The sequence below is a fragment of the Bradysia coprophila genome (assembly GCF_014529535.1).
Source record: "Bradysia coprophila strain Holo2 chromosome X unlocalized genomic scaffold, BU_Bcop_v1 contig_173, whole genome shotgun sequence".
NCBI classification, from domain to species: domain Eukaryota; kingdom Metazoa; phylum Arthropoda; class Insecta; order Diptera; family Sciaridae; genus Bradysia; species Bradysia coprophila.
This window is the reverse complement of record NW_023503302.1, coordinates 2,748,451-2,772,322: the sequence shown is the minus strand read 5'-3', so window position 1 is coordinate 2,772,322 and position 23,872 is coordinate 2,748,451. Positions and strand designations below refer to the sequence as shown.

The window sequence follows — 23,872 nt, the reverse complement described above, 5'->3', positions numbered from 1 at the left end:
GACCTAGTTATTATTATTCGTTTATTTAACGTCTGACGGACATCACTAATAAAATACATAGTAAATTTCAACAATCAAAACTGAAGAATAGAAACAGTTACAAACATCACAATTAGTAGAAAAATAATTCAAAATAAATAATCAAAAAACAATTTTAAAAAAATAATTCAAAATAAACAATTAAAAGGAAGTTCGAAAATAACGAATCCCACGTCAAGCAAGAAAGAGAAATTTACAGAAATAGAAGGTTGAGCCTTGGTTAAACATCTGCTTCGATCGGTTTCAGATCGACCTGATTTCGTTGTACGATTTGGCTAGTACCATCAGCGTCAAGAAGAATTCGGGTTAAGTCTGAACCTGACCGATTTCTATTCAGATTAAGGTCGAATGTCGAATCCTACCTGTTCCTAGACCTAGAGTATTAATTTTTATTGAATAATGCTAGGGAAGCTGTATGCTATCGCAATTCTTTAGTCTGCAAATGGATTTTTTTTCGGAGTCAATCTCTCAGTTGTAGACAAACGAAATTTTTCTGCATCTAACTGAAATATAATATACTCTCAGTACCATTTCCAAGTTGAATTTTGTAAATGGCGATAGTTATTTGGGTATTAGGCATTAAACGAGCCTCGCACACAAGCGAACCCTTCAGAAAGGAAACAAAGACAAATGACGAAAGCGTGAAAGCATGACAGAGTAAAGTTAACCAGGCAGTAGCGCTGACTTGACTAGGGACCTGAATAATCTAGTAGCCCTATATTTTTTTCGAATAAATTTTTTTAATTTATGTCAGTGTTCATTTGAGTTCATTCTCATACAGTGTATTAGGCGTTTCGAAAATGAACCGCTCCTGCCTGGTTTATTTTACTCTGCCGTGGTGAAAGAGTTGATTGTAATGAACTTTTGATTTGATCATAAAGGAGCATAGTGTCAGAATTTCGATGTCATACCATTCCTCAAATTGCAGTTTATTACTCGTGTAGCGTTTACACGTTGCTATCAGAAATAAAAGTGTAATTTTTTTTTGGAATAGCGGCTGTAGCATTTTTTGCAAAAGTTTTAGTATTTTAGGTTTCGTTCTTGTTTTTATTCCTAGAAATTTTTTTCTCTTTGAAAAATGTGAGTAAGAAAATGGATCAAATTGAGCGTGTGGATCAAAAAATGTTCCAATTTCTTAATTAGGTTTCATTCGCATGGTATTGCACTAAAACCTAGTCTTGTACTGATCGAAAAATGGATTGCTAGTAATGAGGTTCAAGAGAATAATAACGAAAATTTGTCCCATGTTGTTGACAACATCAGGTACTTTTTGCCATTATTGTTTTATTATTGAAAATATTGAAAACTAGAAATATTTTAGTAGTGAAACGAATAAAGAATTGTCGCACAACGGTGAGAGGTACGTTCGATACAAAAACAGTTCGGACCATATATTTGCCATATTCAAAACTCAATTGAAATTGAATCAAACGTTTTCTAGAAGTGTCACCGGCGAAAGTTCGTTGCCTGAAACATTCGAGAATAATGAAGACGGCAAAACTGTGCCTGAAAATCAACAAGTGACATATGATTCAGCGTTAGTTCTTGGAATTAACAAAATCCCGAAGCTCTCAAAGTCGAAGCATAAATCGAAGAAAAAAGATCGACACAATCGCCGGTCTAAGAATGATTTACAATCGCGCGTTTCAAGTTATCTAACGGACGATACGTTTTCTGATCAACGCGACAACACTGTTGCGCAAATGAATGATGAGCAGGTGCAAGGATCGAGTGAAAATTTGTGGCGAAACATTTCGATCTCTGACAATATCGAAGAGAAGAGGAGTAAGAGAATCATGTAAGTTAGTAATACGAAAACTGGTATCCGCGGGAAGGTTTTCGAATGTTTGTTTTGATTAGCATAGGTCACTGCAGGTATTAATTATTGAATCTGTTACTTCATTTAATTTACAAAAACACAACTGATTTGTACTGAGCACAACATTCGTAAATGTTTTAATTGTTACCCATTTGGTCACTGCTTGAGGCTCTGGTAAGGACAATGAATTCTAAACTTAAATGTATCCTTTTCAGGCCCACTGCCACTGTAACTTCACATTCATTGGAAGAGAGCCAAGCTTTTTATGAAGAAATAGTGGTTGAAGAAACGTAAGTTGATGTTGACTGAGGAAATTTCCGTTCACAATGTGGTTTCATGGGGACATCCATAAACGACGTTTGCAATTCAGTGATGTCATACGGGTCTTCAAAATCATTAATAACTCCATAAGTTAATTGAAAATGAATTCGACTACCAAAAAAGCATACTTCTCGAGTTACAAATCTGTCGGATAACATTGAATTACGGACGTCCCTTATGGGAAGCACGCAACTGAAGTAAAAGATTGTAAATCCATCTGCGAAATCTTCTGTCAGCTAATAGAAATTCGGGGCGGAAAAATGTGTTTCGACATCATTACCAATAACAGATGATTAGCCGTTACTACAAAATTACTCATCATTTTTTTGTTTCATTATTTCAGACCACTCAATCTTTCTACTGATAAAAATAAGACGAAACAAATAAGGTAAGATCCGAATTCCACCGTCCACATTCTACGGAATTTCAGCCGAGAATTGCTTCAGCTGGTTATGCACATTTGTTCGATTCTACCACTACACGCGCACTGTTAAATCCGTATAAACACTCATAACCACTTTTGTTTGTATGAGTGAACCAGCTGAAGCGAACTGAGGCTGACATTTGATTCGACCTTTCATCTACTTTCAAATTTATTTAAAAAACTCAAATAGTGGGGAGAATGGCCGTTGGTCACACAGTTTCGACAAAGCAGCAGACTTCAATGGTCATTTTACGGGTGTGAAGACCGACAACGTATATCGAAATTATCTCGATATGATCGATAATATACAACAAAATGATCATCGATCGAACTCAGAGTATGCCGAAATGCAAGATAAATTGTCTCAGCCTCAATTCGAATTGGTCGACGATGTAGACGATGATCAACCGATCGATTACAGCATGAGTATGAGGTAAGAATTGCTGGTTCTCATCTGTAGTTGTACATGCGACCAAAGCGACGATCTATTATAGCTACCACCATCAAGTGAGAACTGATTTAGATTTTACTCGCAAAAATTTCACAATTCGTCGTACCGAATCAACATGTCTTGTCAGTCCAGCTGGATTCACACATACTGGATTCGCAAATAACGGATTTTCACCATATCTAGCACGATCCAATCGCGACAACCAGAAAAGGGCAACCCAAAGTGACCTTCACCATCCGGTGGCTCAAAAAGCATTCGAATGGCCATCGCTTTCTCAATATCCGCATGGATCCAATTCCGTTGCAACCAATGGGTCAGTGTTTTAAACTTAGACACATTATTTACTGAATATTAAGCAACCAAGTGATAATTGTTTTTCATTGATAGCGTTGCTGAGCATTCGTCAGGTACGAAAGTAGAAACCGTTGATGCATCCTCTCAAACTGAAATTGAAAGCGTAGCTGACCACCCCTGCGACGGGAAGTGTTACATGTAATAGAGAGACGTCAGAAAACAACGTTCGATTTCTCATAGTCTTCTTTTTCGCAGAAAGTGTCTGGACAACAACAACGAACTTATTTTGAAGATGTTTAACTGCTGCTTCAGCACGATGGCCGTGATGGCCAACGGTGCGATCTTGAATTGTTCGTCTCCAAGTTTTGCTGAACGCAGCAGTCAGATCCAGCCCCAAAACACTACTTCTCTCAGCGAAAATCGTTCGAATCTACGACTGGAAAACGACTATTACCACGAAGACAATGCACATCCTGAGGAAACGCAAGTTGCTAATATTCGGAGAGGAAGACGAAACAAGAATGATAAGAAAAAAAGGGGAATTCCGCAGAAACAATCCCAACGACTATTAGATATGGCCAGAAAGAATGGAAAAGTGTCGCAGAATGCGGATGAGGTGGAAGTTGTTCCACCAAAAAAATCCAAAAAAGGTGTGAATCAGGAATTTGAAGTTGAAAATGAAAATGTGTGCAATTCTTCGTCGACTGATAACAATTCGTTGGAAGCTGCCGCCCGTAAAATTTCTGTTTCGAGGATCAGTGTTTCGATGGAAACTACGACAATGACCCCGATAGAACCGATATTTCCGATAACCCCTAAATTTAAATCGACATATATCAAAAATAGGAAAATTAAACGTATTTAAATGAAAAAGTGATTTCTATTAACATCAAGTCGATGTTCTCAAATATTGAAGTGAAATAAAAGAATTTTTATGAAATTAAAATGTATGAAAATTTTACTTGTCTCGATGATTTTCGGCCAATCAGTATCTTGCCCTGTTTGTCGAAGGTTTTCGAAATTTTAGCAAAAACAGATTTCAACGTGCCTCGATGCTAATGCGCTTCTCGACGACTACCAGTCTGGGTTTAGGTCGCGTCACAGTACTTGTGCGGCTCTTTTGCGAATATCGTATGAAATAAGGAAGTCGTTTGACAAGAATTTTGTGACTGTTATGGTGCTATTAGATTTTTCCAAAGCTTTCGATTCCTTCCATCATGGCAAACTACTCCGTAAAAACTTCGGTTTTTCATCTTCTGCCGTGAGCCTTATCCGATGCTACCTAAGTGCTATCCAGTCCGTCTGTTTTGACGGCCACTTTTCTGAGTTGACTGGAATTCGCTCCGGAATACCGCAAGGATCGGTTTTAGGTCCGTTGTTGTTTTCGATGTATATTAATGACTTGCCGACTTGACTGAAGTCTACGTCGCACCATATGTTCGCAGACGACGTGCAGTTGATGTATTCCAGCCCAAAGAGTACAGCCAATCAGGCTGTTTTTCGTATCAACCAGGACCTCTATGCAGTTCATCGTTGGGCTCGCGAAAATTCTTTGAAGCTAAATGCCAATAAGTCCCAAGCCATTGTACTCGAGGATTCTAGATTCTTGTCGTCGAATTTGTTCCCTCCTGTCCTGCTAGGTGGTGTAGCCGTTCCATATGCAGACAAGGTTCTTAGCCTTAGGACTTGTCATGGACAAAAGACTGACATTCAGAGACCAGGTGCGCTTAATCTGTTCCAGGGTATTTGCTAGACTTTGTAGTCTCTGGCATCAAGGCCATGTTTTCTATCGTAAGATTCAGATGATGCTGATTAAGTCTCTTGTACTGCCGGCTTTTACGTATTGTGACTCGGTTTATTCGACAAATTTGTCGGCCGCTGATGCTCGGTCGTTGGAGGGATCTTTTAGTGCTTGTGTGCGTTTTGTGTATGTTAAACGTTCTTGGACGTAATGTCTGGTAGCGCCTTGGAGTAAATTTTTGTTCATTTATGTTATTATTTTCTAATTTATTGCCGCATCGAAATAGTTTTGTTTCTTTAATGTTTCTCGTTTTAATTTGTTTTTTCTTTACGTTGTGTTGATAGAGAGAGTTTAATAGTGTGAATTTAATCGTAAGGATATTTGTACAAGGTTTTTCCTTTTTATCCTGTGATAAATAAAGTTGAATTGAAAAAAAATTACTTAACTAGAAGAATAATTCAAAAAATACACTTCAGGTCTATGTTGTTGTCTCGTTTCCGCTTATGTAATAAAATAGAGTACACACTTGTCACGAAGAAGTCGAACGAAACAAATTTATTTTTTTCTTGAATAAAGCTTTTCCTGATGAGACCATGGAAACAGGTCGAAACGTCGAAATGAAAATTAGCTTTTTCTTCTAAGTTTATTCAAAACCAGTGGCATATTACCCCAGCAATACAACGTAAATTAGAATAAAATGTTATCTTTATCTTAGCTCTTAACAAACTGATATCATTAAATTTGTTGCTTCATACAAACGTTTTAAACTATATAAGGCAACATATCGCTTATAGAGTTTGGGAGAAGAGTTATGCAGAAGAGATTCCTTGGGTCTCAATTTACCTTAAATTATCCATTTTTCCTTATTTTTTTCATTTTAGTTTGAAATGAACAAAAATTAGGCGACAGTGATATCTCTGAGAGCATAGCAATGCTTCTAGCACGAACACTCATTTTTCCAACGTCAAAAAGCCTCCAAATTTTCAAATATGTACAAATATAATACGATTGCACGTGTTATGTGTTTTTATTCTCACAAAGAAATCATGACTAATATTTTTTCGCACGCAGGGAAATAAATGACCCTCATACTATACTAAAAACAGGGCTGAAACAGTTCATTTTTGCCACATAATTGCGAAATAGTATATTTCGTACCTAGGACTAAAAGTCGTTTTAGCGTGTGAGAGGTTTCTAGACAGAGCCGAGGGTAGAGACGGTTCCAGTAATATATGGGTATTATCAACGCACTGTCGAGTACCGAAGCTGACTTTGACGTCACTCAAATAGAGGACTGAACCGATCAAAGCTGGCTATTCTTTTTCATACAATGGCTATCAATTTTTTTTTTTTTAAATAGTTAACAGTGTGTTTTTGGCCTTCTAGTTGAGTGATGTCAAAGTCAGCTTTGGTGCTTGACAGAAGAAGTCGAAGCTTGCCGAGACTAATAGTGACAAGTGTGTACTCTATTTTATTACATAAGCGAAAACGAGACAACAACATAGACCTGAAGTGTAATTTTTGAATTATTCTTCTAGTTAAGTAATTTTGACATCCAACCTCCGCGCGTATGTGATAATAGGTATTTAACAGATACTCAAAAAAAATTTCATGTAAGAAGTCGAAAACCAGAGAAAATGAGGGAGTTTTGAGATTTTTCTCTAGTTTTCGACCCCTTACATGAAAAATCATGAAACATTTTCTTATAAGTTCACATTGTACTGTTAATTCCGTTGTTGTTTTTCTTGTTAGGCTTATCTGTGGGGCTTTCACTTGTTAGGAATATTTGTAGGGCTTTGTCTCGTTAGGGTGTGAGGCATTGTCTGACAACAAAAAATGTGCAACTTATAAGAAAAATCTTGTTTCAATAATTTTCTCATTCTTTTAAGTCAATAAGATGGTTAATCAAAACCGAAAATGTCATATTTCATTGAAAGCACGTTTTGTGAAAAGTTTCAACTTTCCCAAAAATGTCAGAGCGTCATGAGTACTAAAACGTATACTGGTTTTGTATGGGAAAAAATCGAAAAAAGGGTATCCAAATACTTCACAGTTTACAAGGAAATAGTCATATACTTTTTCGTCGATTTTTCCTCGGGTAATCCTCAGAAGAAACAGGGCTAAACTACATAAACAGAGGAAGTATATTGTACATCGTTTAGGACCATTGAGGATGAGCCGTATTTTACCTCCAGTTTTTTTTCTCCAAAAACCCCTGTCCTCAGAATATAGATTGTATTGCATTGCTGTGGCATGTGGGAGATAAAATCATTTCTATTGACTATTATTAACAGTGTAGCTTTAGAATGGCTTAAGCATGTTAGGGAACGTATAAGTTAAAAAGTTCTCTCCTCGGTTTGTTGATTTTTTCAGGAACATTAGCACTGTTCATTGAACAGTCTAGAGATGAACTAGAAAAACTAGACCAGGTGGGCGAGCATCCAAGTCTTTTAGGCTGCTGACACTTTTATGGCATTATTTTGGACATCGCGCCAGGTGGGCTTTCTAATACATACAAACGAAACACTTATAACAATAATTTATCAATTTCGATCATATATTTTCAATGCATTACTCTACATGCCATGTACATGTTCATTCAATGGGATACTGTTAAAGTATTGCATCTTAATTCCTCACCATACACACAAAAAAATGCCTTGTCGTTTTACGAGTATAAGTACCCATTCAGGAATTGATTTACTTAAAAAAGAAAAGAAGAAAAAAAAATACAAATTTACAACAGAAATAAAGGCTGAATTTAAACTCATTTAAATCACTAAAAACATATTGCTATTGGTGGCTGATGTTTTTTTTTTTTTTTCTTCAATTATGTGAGTTGGATGCATTTAATTCTTGTTCGCAGTTACGATAGGCCACTCCTATTCCGAAACCAGTACCCAATACGATTGGAAAAGCCCTTCGCTTGAAGAACAGCAATGAAAATACAGTGCCAATAAAGAGTCCACCGGCTGCAAAAAAAAATCTTAGTACACTTACAAGAGCGGCTAGTGCAGGAAAATTAAATTCCATAAAATTTCCTAATTTTTCCGTTATGTTTTGTCTGTTTCGCTAATATAACAGTAGATCTAAGTGCATCCGTTGTTGTTACGGCCTTTTTATGTTTTTGAGCCAAATCGATTACATTAGGTTGTTATTTTAAAAGATTTAAGAGAACCCAGGATGCAGGCCATGATGATGAATGGGAGAGACAAGCGTCAATGCTCAGATATTGTACCGTCAATTCAGTCGGATCCAAATAAGATTAAGATTAGCGTTAAGAGGAGGAAGCACTTTAATGACAAAAAAAAGTACTGGCATGGTAGCCTAAGCAATCGGGAAAGTCGGTAATGAAAGGACAAAAAAAAAAAAACATGATAAAAAATCACCAAGAAAGTTAAGGTATTTGTGAAGTGTTTGTGTCACGAGTCTGAAGAAAATAGAGACAACACTTGTGTAAAGGAGCACGACTCCATTGTGAAGGAAAGATTGTAAAATTTTCTGTGAGACTCATAGTCCTAGTAAATCAAATCTAATGCAATTAACCCTCTGACTAAATCTCCAGAAGATTTATTTTCAAATTTTAGCTTCAGTATTACTCTAAGTGTTTCTGAGGGTTTGTAGGTTTGAAATCATGGAAGCTTAGTTTAGGTTGCTAAGAAACTTGGAGTGCATCTTCAAATTGAATGCGGTGACCGTCGTTTCTATTTTGTAAGAATTCAGTTCCCTTTATTAAAATAGGGAATGAATGTCTTGACTGGTTGCTTTCTGAATAATATTGAAGTGCTTAAAGGGTTAAAAATATCTATGAATTAAGGTAAGTTTCACTTGATCGCCTCATCCAAGTTCTAAGTTCTGTTTTCTCATTTCAACTTGTTTGGAAACTTAAAATGAAAATAGATCTTTATGTCATCATGGTGGTGTATGCACGCACTGAATATGGTTCCGAAAAACTCGATCGAATTAATATTACTTTGGATGTTTCGGTCAGCAAAGTGTTAACAGTCAAAGACAATTCAACCGATCAGGAATTTTATTCCACAATAAATATTAAATTTTGTCAAACGATGTCGGAAAGCAGGTTATGTAATGATGCAAATACTTGAGTACTCACCGCCTTTAACAATAGTGTCCGTCAAACATCTGTCGATTTTTCGCCCAAAAATGTCTTCGGAAAAGTTTGTGTTTGATTTTTTCTCCGCCATCGTTTCAATGAAATTATAACAACCGCTTTTGATGCAACTCTTCGATCCCGACTCTAATCCAAAATAAAATCACATCAATTCCCGATGCAAAAGAGTGACATAAGGAGGAACGAATGAAAATGTTCGGTCTATCTGTCAAAAAACACAGCGTGACACATACGCTGACAGTGCTGACATTACTTTCTTCCTACACTAAAAGCACACTGTTATCCATAACTTTATCAGGTGTATGAATCGATCCGATTGCCGAAGTTAAATGATCTTGATCCTAGACACCACAGTTCAGTTCAGACTCTTGGAAATTTGAAAAACATGGCTATGATTCGTTGCTTATTACCTCGCGCTGGAAATTATTGAAGAAATGTAACTGAACTTTCTAATTTTTGGTTTTAATCGTTTTAATTCGTGGCCTGCCATAAGCCAACTTAGAACACAAATTTACGAAAGCAGACGTTTTGTAACTACTCGGTTAACGTTAACAAGCTAATTAATCTTTACACACGACCTTATCGGCTCAGTCGTTTAGAGCATGCTCATTGGTTTATTCCAAATAACTGTAAACCCGAACTTTGACAACACGAACGACGACGATTTCATCCATAGAGATGAAGATAACCTAAACGTCAACAAATTTCTTTTTAAATTTTTCGTTACAATTTTCGTCAGCCTGAAAGTTGAGGCTAAGTTGCCTTCTGTGGATGAAATTTGACATTTCGAAATGACCTTGAAACAAACCTATTGTTCATTATCAATATCAAGTTCATTATATTATCACATACATTATACGTGCCGGAGCTGGCATCACTGAAAAAGAGTGTATATTTTTGTCAAGGACTGTCACTGGTGACAAACCGTGAAAATATCAAACATCCCGCATTCAGTTTTGAACGATCCTCCGTTGTGGAATATTGTAACGATTTTGTCGACGTGCAAATTAAGTTCGGAAAATCGCAATAAAAATTGAAGTGCAATATAATTGTGTTTCAGTTGTATAAATAAGCCCGTGTGACGCGCTTAATTACATAATAAATTCATTCGCACAAATTTTGATTTAAATTTTTTGGTTATTTTAACTAACATTTTCTATTACAATGGCCACTGATAAGGTGAAAGTGTGTATTGTTGGTTCGGGCAATTGGTAAGCAATTATGCGATTTGTTTACTGTTTCATACCATGCGTTTTGCGTTGATAATAACTTGAAAAATAATCAATCTGATGAATCGAACATTCAGTCCAGAAACGAATTCGTTTTTGCGCGTTTTGTTCCAATTGGAAATTTTTCAATGTCATCGAAGCCCTTCATTGCCGTATCGATTTTCTAGTTGGATATAAATGCATTCAAATCGATGCAATGTTATCGTGCAAATGGCAAATTTCTTTTTTCCCGACTTTAAATTGAAAATGGTTATACAATCGTTCACAGAAAACACCATAGCACTGCTCCTTTGAACGTATTCGTATAGAACGGTGTATCAAACAGTGAATTAATCCGCCTTTTTTTTTGTTCTACGATATTTTTATTATCTGGTGTAGCACACCGATTACGTTTGTATTATTTTTCTTTGATAATGACAGAGTGTTACGGTACTTATAATTATTATTGTGTTCATGCCCATGCGGCAAGTTGATGATAGAACATTATAAGTATGGTATGCCTTGTGGTTGTATTGTAGACTTGTTTTTCCTGGACTTTGGTGCAAAGATTATCGATCACATCCGAAGAAATCTGATGCTGTCACAGTGCGAGAAATTTCCCATTCTTTAACAGAATCTGCACACCTGCAATTAAAAGTAAATTGCAGAGAAGTCTTTTTCGATTTGTTGATGTTCCCGCCTTATATAATCTCCAAAACAATGTACTTTGTAGCATAGTTTACTTTCATCAAAATTCTGATGTAAACTTCCTGTTGGCTATACCTGCTTGCTTCGTTGGGAGTTAATTAGCCAATCCAGTATAATACTGTTTATCAAGATTCTACATACAAACAAACGAAGTAACAGATTTAATCGTTGGTTGGGGATAAGACTGCCGCTTTATTGCACTGTTTCGGAAGAGTACGGTTTATATGAAGTACAATACAATGTAAATACATGAGAGCACGCGGATAATTTCCGATATAAGAGGTCTTCATTATTTGGAGAGAATGAATGGCATATTTCATTTAAATTCCATCATACCACTCTAAACTCTCAGGGTCTTCATAGTCTCATAAAATCAATTATTTTTAAAAATGTATTAAGATTTACGTCTGCTGGCAAAATAAAACCGGAATAACGTTTCGACGCCAGTGCCGTTATATTTTAAATTTTCATCTTTTTTAACCTTCATCAGACATGAAACTTTGGAAAATTTTCAGTATACCACTATCGAGCCAACTGTAAATTTATTGGAATATTTTTCGTACAAATCTCGATTTTCTGGTTATAACTATTCCAAACAATAAAGCAATTAAGTTTTGGCTTTGTTTACAAAGTCCAACTTCAAATAATTGAATTGGTATCGGGTCAACCTTATCTGAAACAAATCGAATGTTTGATTATTTGATCATGCTGCAATCAATGCCTATTTAACCAAGGCTGTATACAGCCTTGTATTTAACCTTTCATCTGTTATCGACTGCAACGACAAAAACCAGCGATGACCAACGGTCTTAGGGATGACGTCTGATTTTTTCAGTGCTGCCAGCAAATTCAAATTTTAATTATTCGACAAATATGCATTATCGTGAGTCAAATATGTATTCTACCCCAAATATACGCCCTAACTGTAGGGTAGAACAAACATTGTACTCTCCAGAACGCATATTTAGCGATTAATTAATGATGAAAAGTTGATGTCACTTATTAATGATCCCTTATGTATAGTATAATGAATGTTAAAATCAATGAAGTACAAGATTTTGTATCAATTATTGTGCGATAGTTTGAACAACAGAAGTAACAGACCTAACAATTATATCGCGATACGCCTTTTAGGTTATTTAGACTCCCCTTTTTTATCATTATTGTTAGCCAAGGAGGTTTTATTGTTCATCATCTTTTTCCTTATTTCCAGGGGATCGGCAATCGCCAAAATCGTTGGGGCAAATGCAAAAAATTTATCCAATTTCGAGGATCGTGTTACCATGTACGTGTACGAAGAATTGATCGATGGCAAAAAATTGACAGAAATCATCAATGAAACGCATGAGAATGTGAAATATCTGCCGGGCAAAAAATTACCAGAAAATGTGGTAAGTTTTTGCATTACAATGTCAATGCAACTCTTTGTTTTCCCCTTTTTTCCTTTTTCAATACTTTCGGTGAGCGAACGAACAATGGACTCGGCTGCCGCGTTATTTGTTTTTAAATAAATAATAGAAAATTATTTGAGATGAATTACGTTACTCACGTTATGTGCATATCGATTATGTTTATTTTCGTAACAGTTTCGTTATTGTATAAAAAGTGGCTTACGGTTTTTAAGATACGACGGGTGTACACACATCACACACACTACATGATCAGCTCACGCGTTACATAAGTCTTATCAAACATTTTTTATTGGCATTGAGTCAAGTTCAAATCGTAACGAATAGAGAGTTTATTCGCGTATCAAAATAATTACAAGAAGAAGAAAAAATATTTTATTTTGTCGAACGATTAATCCTTTCACAGAACTTATATAGCTGGTCTCAGTGTATTGAATGGGTCTAGTTCTGAGTATAGGGCAACTGACAATTCAATTCTCGTTTATGTATTTTCAACCGACTATCTGCGAACTTTTTTAGGACATTGTAAAGGTCAACCAAAAATGGTTCGTTGCTCAGCGTTCCATGTGTATATATAACAAGACTGCAATACAAATTTAGTTTGGTATTTTTGAATAAATTCTGCGAACATCTTTTTTCTTCTGTTTCTGCTTACGTGATGATACAATGAAATTAAAATTTTCTTTTATTTGATACTAAAAATACGGCCAACACTTTTGCACAAATGTACCGTTTTACCGTTATGGAAACAAAAAACAAACAAATTTGCAGTTTAAAAATAAAATGCATTTCCATCCTAGTTTCAGATGATCTTTTTTTTTGGCTTGCGATTGTATTTACAGAACCGAGACATGCCAACGAAAGAAATTTTATTTGTCAAAGTTATTGATGCCGTAAGGCATTTCGTTTGCGATAAATTCAAGGATTCACTACATTGTGGAATGAGCATCGCGCATCGAATGCGGTTGGTTCTGATACGTTCACAATTGTTTCGAAGGTTGTGCAAAAAGAGCTGCACTACCAGCAACCATTTTGACAATGATTCATTACCTGACTTGACTACTACCCCTTCAGAGATTTAAGTTTAACTCGATGAAAATACCGTTGCCGCGTTGGATCGTTTTTAGTCATTTGAGTTCCCCACCTCGATGTAGGGTAAGATTTTTGGCTGATCTGAGAAAAAATTTGACGTATAAGCTTCAGTGTTCTAGGAACTGCTTCTCTGGTTTGAATTTCAAACTTAGATCCAAATGTTTCGCAATATTTTAATATAATGTATGGAACTTCAGTAAACTTTCTTATTTTGAGTCTCACTGCTCGTTTAAGTTAATCTTCGCAAAACTGCTTCTCCAAATTGTTCTGTTGGATACCGAGCGATTAAATCGAGAAGACGATTTCGGTGTGGTGTATAAAAATAGCAGAGTAAAAATCTACAAAATATCTACATTCGACATCCTACGAATACGGCTAACCTTTGTGAAACGCTCTGAAAACACCAGGGCCTATTTTAAGCCAATTGTATTATCAAATATTCCCTAATTTTTCTCTCACGTTTTGTCCATTTCTATAAAAAAGCGATACCTCGACGTTCCTCCGTTGCTTCTCCGGCCTTTCTAGTTTTTTTTTATTCCTATGAGCTGAACTGAATTACGCTGTGATGACATCTTACTAGATTGAACAGAAACCATAATTCGGGAATTTTCGGTAACTTATTTTCCCTAGAATAGGCCCTGTGTACACGACTGTATTCTACTGTGTAGACCTTCACTTATCTACGCTGATCAATTATCATTCTCAGCGTTTCCGAAATTCCGGCAAGTGTGCCGATGATTTCATTCATTAAATAATTTCTTGTTAATTTTGGTTGATCTTATCAATTTACATTTACGATTCTATCGTAGCAAAATCAATATTAATAGTTGTGAAACAGAAATGCAAAATTAAATTTAAAAATTTTCCAATTTACAATCACTTCAAATTGTGGCATACGGAACGCTCTAAAAGTGAATCGCTTTTCGAAAAGTTTCCGTTCGTGAGCCCATGTACCATGTTAATGATTTTATTATCATTCCATTTGAAACTCAAAACTAAAAACCATCACACCGAGTTGATTTACGTCCAACATCGTCGACAATGTAAACATAAAATGCAAAAAAAAAATTGCAATACTTTGCGATAAAATTGAATGATAGCAAACACTTATCGCTCAACCACAAAGTTCATTAAAATAATTTTCATAAAAACATTATTTTATTCAATATGGGACAAGAAGAACAAGTATTACAACAAACTGATTAGATAAAATCAAAATCATCAAGTCTATGAGTGGCAATGAGCGTGGTCAAACAAAATATTTAGTCAGTAAAGTCTTTTTTATGTGGTGTGTTAAGTATTTTGATTAATTTTTTACGTACGACAGTATCATGTGTTATCATCAACTAAATATGATGACAACAATAAATACAATGAGCTCTCACTTACGTCGTCAAATGGAGCGAAGGATTTTCTATCAATCTGTCGAAAATGTTATGATAGAATCGATAACTATCCTAATTGCTATGCTTGCCGTTTGTGAAAGGTGCATATGATTACGCCATGGCCAAGGACGTTTTCCTTGTGTATCTAAAATGAAAATACAAACATATAATCCAATTGATATTTTAATACGACGGTGATCGACGGATTATATAGACTTCAGTAAAGAAATTAGGCTCCACATAAATAAACATTTGTATGCTGCCAGATTGACATTGAAATTTCACTCTATTCCCTTGACTGTAAGTCATGGGTTTTACAAAAGAAAATACACCGTACATAACACTATGATTAAAAATGTATTGAAATGTGATGAAAAAACGTTAAATGTTAAAATTTTGTGCCCTTTGTTAACACGATAACTTGAGTAAATCTCAACCGATTTTCAAAAACTTTTTTTTATTCGACGAAGTGTTGAAATCCTCAGGTCAAGTTCGAAAATGGGTATTATCGGTTCAACCATCTGGTAGCAGTTCTCAGAAGAAGCTCTTTGTTAACACGATAACTTGAGTAAATCTCAACCGATTTTCAAAAACTTTTTTTTAATCGACGATGTATTGAAATCCTCAGGTCAAGTTCGAAAATGGGCGGGATCGGTTCAACCATCTGGTAGTAGTTCTCGAAAGAAGCCTTTTCAGCTCTTTGTTAACACGATAACTGGAGCAAAGTTCAACCGACTTTCAAAAACTTTTTTTATTTGACGAAGTATTGAAATCTTCAGGTCAAATTCGAAAATGGGTGGCATCGGTTAAACCATCTGGGAGTATTTCTCGAAAGAAGCCTTTTCTTCTTTTTGTTAACACGACAACTGGAGCAAAGTTCAACCGATTTAAAAAAAATGTTTGGTGGAGAATGGAATTAATTCAGGTTAGGTTCTAAGATGGATTATGTTGGTCTTACAAACAAGCTGATGTTGCTAACAGAGTTTTTGTATCTATTTCAATAGTATTTTTCTTGTTATGTGACTTTGCCTTGTAAACAAAACCGAATAAATAGAACAAAAATTAACGAGTGAAAAGTGCGGCGAGAGCGAAGCGAGGGCCGCAAATCACACGAGTTTAAGTTTCATGTGTCATTTTGACAAATGGATACATTTTGTTGAACACATTCATTACAGTTTGTTTGAAATGTCAAATTGAAGAAAAAAAAAGAGTTTTTTTTATTATAGGTTGACATTTCCAACAATCTGTAATGAGTCTGTTCAATAAAAAACACCGCCTTAGTGATCAACTTAGAAGTGTCTTAACCTGTTCTTTCAGAACCTTGCGAAAATGGGTGGTATCGGTTCAACCATCTGGGAGTAGTTCTCAAAAGTCATTTGATTTTGCCTTGTAAACAAAACCGAATAAACAGAACCAAAATTAAAGAGTGTGAAATTTCAATTCACACGAGTTTAAATTTAATATGTCATTTTTTACCGGGGCATTTTATATACAAAGTTTCGAAGATTGTCAGTAATTTTCAGTGAAACTAAACAGAATTAAATCAAAAATGAGAGATTTATTAGACCGTTCTAGTAGTTCTTCTTCTAAATGCGTTTTTGTGGCCATCAACATACAAAATTACATTTCGTTGAAATAAATCATTGCCAATAAAAATACTATTGAGAAGCTCAGACAAACAGTCAAAGGATCTGACCCACCCAACAGTTGGGACCTAGTATTCCACGTATAATCGAAAATTATGCACATAGAAATAATGTTGTAATCGTGCAACTGTACCACACAGAGAAAGGTTTCATAATTGAAACTCCACCTATCACGTAAATCATAACGGATTGACGATTACAATTTCAACTTTTTGTATGGAAAATACCGGAAATTTCAACAAAAGTGAACTTTGCGTCCGAGGCGAAGTGAAAACAGATATGAGAAAGTATCACACACATGGAATAGTTATTTGTTTACCAAGTGAAGCCTATAGGAAATTCACACAAGAGCGAAGCTTTGCGAATGACACTAGTTGGAATTTCCTGTCTTCTTCCAGAGGTCGAAAGAAAAGGGGAGATAGAATAGAAATTTTCTTCCTCTAACTGTAATCAGACGAAGCTTCAACAAAACGCCATTATCTCATGGTCTTTTGAGTGGAAAAAATCAGGTCAATCACGCAGAACTCCTGAAAAATTAATTTCATTAAAATGATAGTAGAAAGTAGATTTTATCACGTAGTGCTAACGTCATCGATGTCTATGACGTTCACATTCAAATCCTTCAATACTTATTCGAGCTATTACAAGATTACCACAACAAAATAAAATTATCTTGAAACGTTGACGCAATCCCATAGATATGATTTATGAAAAACGCTGTCTTGGCGTGACATTTCCTTTTCGAAACGAAGAAGCTTAGCCATTGCTAAAGAGTCCTATGCTTAAAATAATTTTAGGTTGCCGTACCGGACTTGGTCGAAGCTGCCAAAGATGCCGATTACTTGATCTTCGTCGTGCCACATCAATTCGTACGTGGTCTTTGTGCCACAATGTTAGGAAAAATAAAGCCAACCGCTGTTGCATTATCTCTGATCAAAGGTTTCGATATTGCTGAAGGAGGCGGCATTGATCTTATTTCACACATTATTACCAGACATTTGAAGGTGCGTTGCTTATAAGAAGTATTGGCATAACAGACCTCGACTCTATATCAATAAAATTTCCAAATTTTAAAGATTCCATGCGCTGTCCTAATGGGAGCTAACTTGGCCAACGAGGTAGCTGACGAGAATTTCTGTGAAACAACAATCGGTTGCAAGGACCAGAAAATCGCTCCCATTCTACGTGACATGATGCAAGCGAGCTACTTCCGTGTCGTAGTTGTCGACGATGAAGATGCCGTCGAAGTGTGCGGTGCACTTAAAAACATTGTTGCCTGCGGTGCTGGATTCGTTGATGGTTTGGGATTGGGTGACAATACAAAGGCTGCTGTCATTCGTTTGGGTTTAATGGAGATGATCCGATTCGTTGAAGTCTTCTACCCGGGCAGCAAACTATCCACATTCTTCGAAAGCTGTGGTGTTGCCGATCTTATTACAACTTGCTATGGTCTGGCGTTTACATTTTCTATGAAAAATGATGTGAAGCTAACAATTTCGATTGAATTGATTACTTTGCAGGCGGTCGTAATCGTAAGGTATCTGAGGCATTCGTCAAAACTGGCAAATCTATCAAGGACTTGGAAACTGAAATGTTAAACGGTCAAAAATTACAGGGACCAATTACAGCTGAAGAAGTTAACTTTATGCTGAAGAACAAGAAAATGGAAGAAAAGTAAAATCGAAATTCCATTAGTGCATAGAGAAATGAAATGAAATTTCGTCCCAAACACGGGAAATTTTTTTTTTAGGTTCCCACTGTTCTCGGCCATTCATCGAATTTGCATTGGAGAATTGAAAGCTAGTGAACTAATCAATTGCATTCGCAATCATCCGGAGCATATGTAAGTCATGGTTGAAAGACACAGTTTGATTTTAATATTTTCTTATCGTTTGTTGCTAAAAAAATGAGAATCGTTTGTTGAAGCTGCTAGAGCATAGAGTTTTTAATTTGTAAATAAAAAGCGAACAGGCCACGAGGCTCTGTTTTAAAGTTTTAAACTTTTTGAACAGATTTTAGATTTTAGATAGATCGTTAAATAATGTTATCAAAAATGTAAATGCTAAACTGTTACCTATATAACAACCAAATCGAAATCATCTCCCGTAGCAGTCAAAATATTTAAAAATAATTCAACAAAAATCCTTTCAATAATATCGTTAATCGTTGTCCTGTGGAGCTGTTCAATTCTTTTGTGAATAACATTCCTTTGGAGTAGCGTTTGTGTGTCGATTTTACAACTTTGAGATCACGTCACGATGTTTCTAATCCGAGAAATCAAATTTTCTTTCCGTGATATTTTGTCACTAACTTTTGCCTCCCGCTGAATTAGGATTGCGATTGCCTTTGCGGCAAATGAAATTATTGAAGAGCTCCGCATTAAAAATTTTTAATTCGTCGTCAAAAATTTTTTAATTCGTCGTCAATATACATATCATAGAGTGTAGGTATAGTCAGGACTAGTCTGTGCTGATCTTTGTGAAATCTTTGTTCGGCAGGATTTCCATTACATCGTTAAGAGTAAAAATTGTACCGTGCAACATGTCAAAGACTTTACTAAATTCTCTGCTGAGACGCTGATTCATCTAATTGGTGGAGAAGCACGTCATCACGTGCTGCCTGCGATTGAAAGAAGAATTTTTTAAGGTTGAACGAAAGTTGTGTGGCGAATGACATAAACAATTTCAACCAGAGCTGTTTTCCAGATTTTTCCTGCTTGCTTCGAAATTTTCCCAAGAATCATTTCTTTTGGAAAATTAGAGAAAATGTGGGAAAATTCAAGAAAATATGGGAAAATTATCCCTGATTTAAACTCAAAATATCTTTCACAAACGAAGATTGGCGCAAGAATTAGCACAGTCCAATCCTATTGTAGATGTCGTTTGTTCCCGTAGAACGGTCTTATTAGCTCGATTATTATGGAATTCCGTTTTTTCTTAGGTTCGATTTGGAAGAAAAATTTAGATCAAAATATTGAATTGTTGCTCACTACGTTGAATCTGCTTCCATTTGTCAAGAAATTAAAATTGATTAAAGACATGCGAACAGTTATTGATTCGCAAGTTAACGGCAATTTTGTTTGATATTTTTTGTTATATTCAACCAAATCGGAGCACATTTTTATATGAAAATATTTTGCATGCATTGCCTTCATCCCTCTGATCCTCTCTCCTTTCCAATCTATTTTTGAAAAATAAAGCAGAAATCATTTCTATCAAACTCGACCAACAGAATTGGTTTGATAGTTGATTCTATTCAATCCTAAAATGCAGTAAAATTTCGTTTAAAAAAAATGATGGTAATAATAAGCACTGCGAGAAGTGCGAGTAGCAGTATCGTTTGGTCTACTGTCCGACGAAATGGCATTAATTCAGATACATTCAGTTACTTAGTTCTTTGTTTCCTTCATACATTTGAAGTTATGAAAACGAAAGTGTTCAACGGAACTGATTGCTTTTCAATATATCATCCTTACACGCACTAGCAACTAGCTGGAGACGGTATTTGATTTAACGTTTAATTTCGCTATCTCGCTACTTCAACACGAAAATAATCCCCATTTAAGTGACAAAAACATAAAATATTCTTCCATTGCATGCCTAAAAACAATCATTTTCTGTGCCATTAACTCTGCTTATTTTGTGTTTATTATTATCAAAAAAAAAATGAATTTTTGTTTGAAAATTTTCTTTCGTTTACTTTAAAAATTAATTTTATTTTCCCCTCTCCCAACCACCTTATTTATGTCACACATCAACATTATTAAAGGTCACAGTCACAACTTGGCAGTGCTAAATTGTAGATGCACTAATCATGAATACCCTGCCCCGCCCCTACTATATTGGTACAATCATCTTAAAATATTTTTTGTAAAAATTAAAAAAAGAAAAAAGTGGAAAATTTTTAATGTGAAAAGCTAAATTTGTAACTAAACGAAAAACACTAAAAAGAGACAGAGAGACATCTAAGCTTAAGAAAAATTATTTTTGTTAAAATTTACTATTACAATTCGAGACGATTCGGAACTTAAAACAGATTTTTTTTTTTAATTCTCATGTTTCCTTTTGTTGATAATTTGTGAATTGCTTGTCAATGAATTTTTTTTTTTGTAAATACTTTACACACAATTAATACACACGAAACACACATATATAGGTATGAGAGAAACAAAATTTATTTTAATTCAAGAAAAGTGTTTTTGTTATCCAACTATTTTTCTTCGAAAGAAACAAAGTCATTCTTCTGGTTGTGTTCAAGATAAATTAAATAAAACAAAACAACACGACAATGAAAAACTGTAAATCTTACATTTGTGTTGGTTAAATTAATACTATTTTTTGTTGCGGTTAAAACTTTACATTAAAAATATACTTTTGAACAATTCAACAAATGCCGCATTTTGTGTCCATGTTAACATACCCTACAATACCGGAACATCCAAAAACCTTCACCAATCTCTGTGTTTAAGAATTCATGCCTACATGCGCCTGTATATTTTGTACCTCTGCAACCACCCTCGCTTTTCCCCACGTTTTATGACATTCTCACAAAAAACAGAAGAAACATTCTCAGAGATCGCTGAACTCTGTGTCTAAATAGTGCAGCCAAATAGTGTTGTCTTTTTGAAGGAATTATTCGACTGGTCATTATGCGAAAAAGAATGACGCTGAAATTACAACTAAATAATAGTGATAATAGGGCCGGAGAAACTAGAAACTTCTGTAAACCGAAAAAAAACAGAGAAAATTTGTGAAAGCTAGATAATCCTCAAAATCGTAGAAAATCTTCAAAGACATTCTCAGAAAACCAAAAAAATCATTTGCACCCATTAAAACTCAAAAAGAAAATCCTTAAAAATGCATGGAAAATGATAAAGAAAATCCTCTACCCTTCTAGAAACGACTAATTATCATTTATCAATGACTAAATAAGAAGTAAGTTATGACCTCCTGCTAATGTGATGGTGGTCTGATATAGTGAAATGTATGTTAACGCGTATGAAGTAAAAGATTTTGTACCGGTAATATACTTTCTATACTTTACATAACCGAAGTAACAGTTTTTAAGATTTTATTGTGATTCGTCTGCCGTTTCTAAGAAGACAACATCCTGAAAAATCCGCAGAAAAAAAAAATCACTAAAAAAACCTTAGAGGATTTTCGTTTTTGAAAATTCTCTGCTCATCGAACGAAAATGTTTTCTTCAGATTTGATTCATAGCCTCTAATTTTAGCTAATTTCCATTATATCCCCCAAAAGTTTTAGATTGATTCTTTCGCCTAACGGATTATTATTCGAAAATATTGCCGGTTGTCTCTGTTCTGAAAATTAGCTATACCCTAAGACAAGTTTCAGAAGTTTTGATCATCCAAGGAAGGTATAATGGTAAAACTTATATTATAACGGCCTTAGAGAAGACTTTCCATACTGAGAAACAGTGGAAAATATTCTCTTCTCGGGACATCAACAAATCGAAACAAATTTAACTTCGGAATCCAAGTTAAACAAACCTTTCACCACAACACATTCTATAAGTCATTAATTTATCGTCTAAATATTAAAGGCGAAAAACTTTTCGTTTCACCAGTAAGTATTGTGTAAATATCAAATAATCAACAGTTAGTTACCCATAGTGCATCATCGAGATCGTGACGTTTTTCAAGTAGAAAAGTTTCTGCAAGATAAATTTTCATGAGCTTCTTAAGGTAGGTTCAGCATGGATTGGAAGTCATTTTCGTTTACTTCATGTTTCTGTTTAGTAAAATTCTGTGGTGGAATTTTATGTTGGCTGCTAAAATAATGAAAATTTTAAATGGAATTTATATTTCAATTACAGGCAAAATTTCGGCAAGTAAATGGAGTTTTGAATTGGTTTACCGACCGTTGTGATTTGCTTTCAGTTGAATCAGCTTATTATGGAATATTTAGTTAGGTATTAGTGTAAGAAAATTTTCCGTTAAATTACTCTCCAATTTGTGGTTTACATTCTTTTCAACAAAATTGGTCATTTAGTTCAGAAATTTATTTGTTACAAATCTCATTTCGTAAGTAGAAATAAAAAAATTGGATTTTTCGTTGTGTCGTTTTTTTTTCATATGCGTAATCGATGGATCAGTCCAGAGCGTAAAAGTATAGCCCCTTACTATAAGTAAACAGCGCTTATTGAACTTATTAAACATCATATCACACCTGAAAATGATTCTGGTGGTGTCGGTCCCTTTTGTTGGAGCATAAAGACGCTTACCTTGCCTGAATCGTCAATTTTTCCGACATACTTGAAGTGCATTTCGTTGTACGACTGAAATTGGTGGACTGGAAGTAATGCACTTGACCATTTAATATTTAGGGTCATATTCAAGTTCCACGAATTGAATCACGATTTACCAACGCTAATTTCGTTGAATTTGAATCCTTTCGACGAATTCGAAATAGTTTCTGGAATCGCTGCTGATCTCAGTCAGGTGCTTCAGCAACGAACCCCGACAATATATTGTTATTACCAGTTGAGGTGGGTGTAGTGAGTGCGGTGCAAAAGTGAATATTTCGAATTTTCCTTTCTTAATCCTAATTATTTTCGTAAATTTTAACTCTGCACAATACTCCGCTTCTAATTCAATGACAAATTTAATTTACTTCACGTCTGGCCCAGTGCCTGATATCTTCAGAGTTCAACGCAACGATTGTTCTGCACAGGATCCACTTCAACATTTCGATGCAAGTGATCGTACAGACATGCATAGCGTTGAAGCAGACGACGTTAACGATGTGTTAAGAAATAGAAAAGGCTTACCACAGGTCAGGTCATGTTGACCTGAAATAGAAATTGACTTAGACCTGACCTGACCTGAGTTTTCAGGTCATGACCTGAAATAACCCGAAATGACCTGATAACCTGAAATTGTATTTTCGAAAAAATCAAAATCTCTAATAAAATTCGTTAATCCGAGATTACACAGTTACATAATTACAAAAAAATAATCGTTTAACTCGTGATTTCTTGTACCTTCAAAATAGAAATCAGTTCCTGTAGAACTTGACAATTCGGCTAGAGCTGATAGTCTAATAACGCTGACGAGATGTTCCATCGAGCCAGAAGTCATTCAATTTTACGAAACATCTTTCGTTTTTACTCACATAATTGCCATGGCAATGTAAAGACTTTTGATTATTGTCTGTGGCTTGTGACGTTATAATTTACCAACAA

The 23,872-nt window shown here is 35.2% G+C and overlaps 3 protein-coding genes across 9 annotated transcripts; 2 read left to right on the top strand and 1 right to left on the bottom strand.

The window, feature by feature from the left end:
- Positions 1-956: 956 nt before the first annotated feature.
- Positions 957-4,277, top strand: LOC119068154. Of its 5 annotated transcripts, none has more exons than XM_037171629.1 (10): positions 957-1,119; positions 1,183-1,302; positions 1,364-1,399; positions 1,484-1,837; positions 2,074-2,148; positions 2,523-2,567; positions 2,791-3,036; positions 3,098-3,367; positions 3,442-3,546; positions 3,604-4,277. In XM_037171629.1, coding segments are annotated over exons 1-10 (1,863 nt in total). In that variant the 5' UTR covers positions 957-1,117; the 3' UTR covers positions 4,214-4,277. The 5 variants fall into 5 exon arrangements, with proteins under 5 accessions (XP_037027524.1, XP_037027523.1, XP_037027520.1 ...); XM_037171628.1 differs by having other exon boundaries at positions 1,361-1,399; XM_037171625.1 differs by having other exon boundaries at positions 1,361-1,399; positions 1,481-1,837.
- Positions 4,278-7,625: 3,348 nt separating this feature from the next.
- Positions 7,626-9,445, bottom strand: LOC119068158 (MICOS complex subunit Mic10-like). Its single transcript, XM_037171635.1, has 2 exons — positions 9,204-9,445; positions 7,626-8,061 (listed from the first exon to the last, which is right to left on the bottom strand). The coding sequence occupies exons 1-2, from the start codon at positions 9,292-9,294 to the stop codon at positions 7,916-7,918; spliced, it is 237 nt and encodes a 78-aa protein (XP_037027530.1). The 5' UTR covers positions 9,295-9,445; the 3' UTR covers positions 7,626-7,915.
- Positions 9,446-10,147: 702 nt separating this feature from the next.
- On the top strand, positions 10,148-22,750 carry LOC119068156 (glycerol-3-phosphate dehydrogenase [NAD(+)], cytoplasmic). Of its 3 annotated transcripts, none has more exons than XM_037171630.1 (7): positions 10,148-10,432; positions 12,351-12,528; positions 17,467-17,673; positions 17,746-18,118; positions 18,190-18,343; positions 18,420-18,512; positions 20,438-20,710. In XM_037171630.1, exons 1-7 carry the CDS (start codon positions 10,386-10,388, stop codon positions 20,469-20,471), a joined length of 1,086 nt encoding a protein of 361 aa, XP_037027525.1. In that variant the 5' UTR covers positions 10,148-10,385; the 3' UTR covers positions 20,472-20,710. The 3 variants fall into 3 exon arrangements, with proteins under 3 accessions (XP_037027525.1, XP_037027528.1, XP_037027527.1); XM_037171633.1 differs by lacking the exon at positions 20,438-20,710 and adding an exon at positions 22,505-22,750 and having other exon boundaries at positions 10,149-10,432; XM_037171632.1 differs by having other exon boundaries at positions 10,149-10,432; positions 20,444-20,710.
- The last annotated feature ends 1,122 nt before the right edge of the window (positions 22,751-23,872 follow it).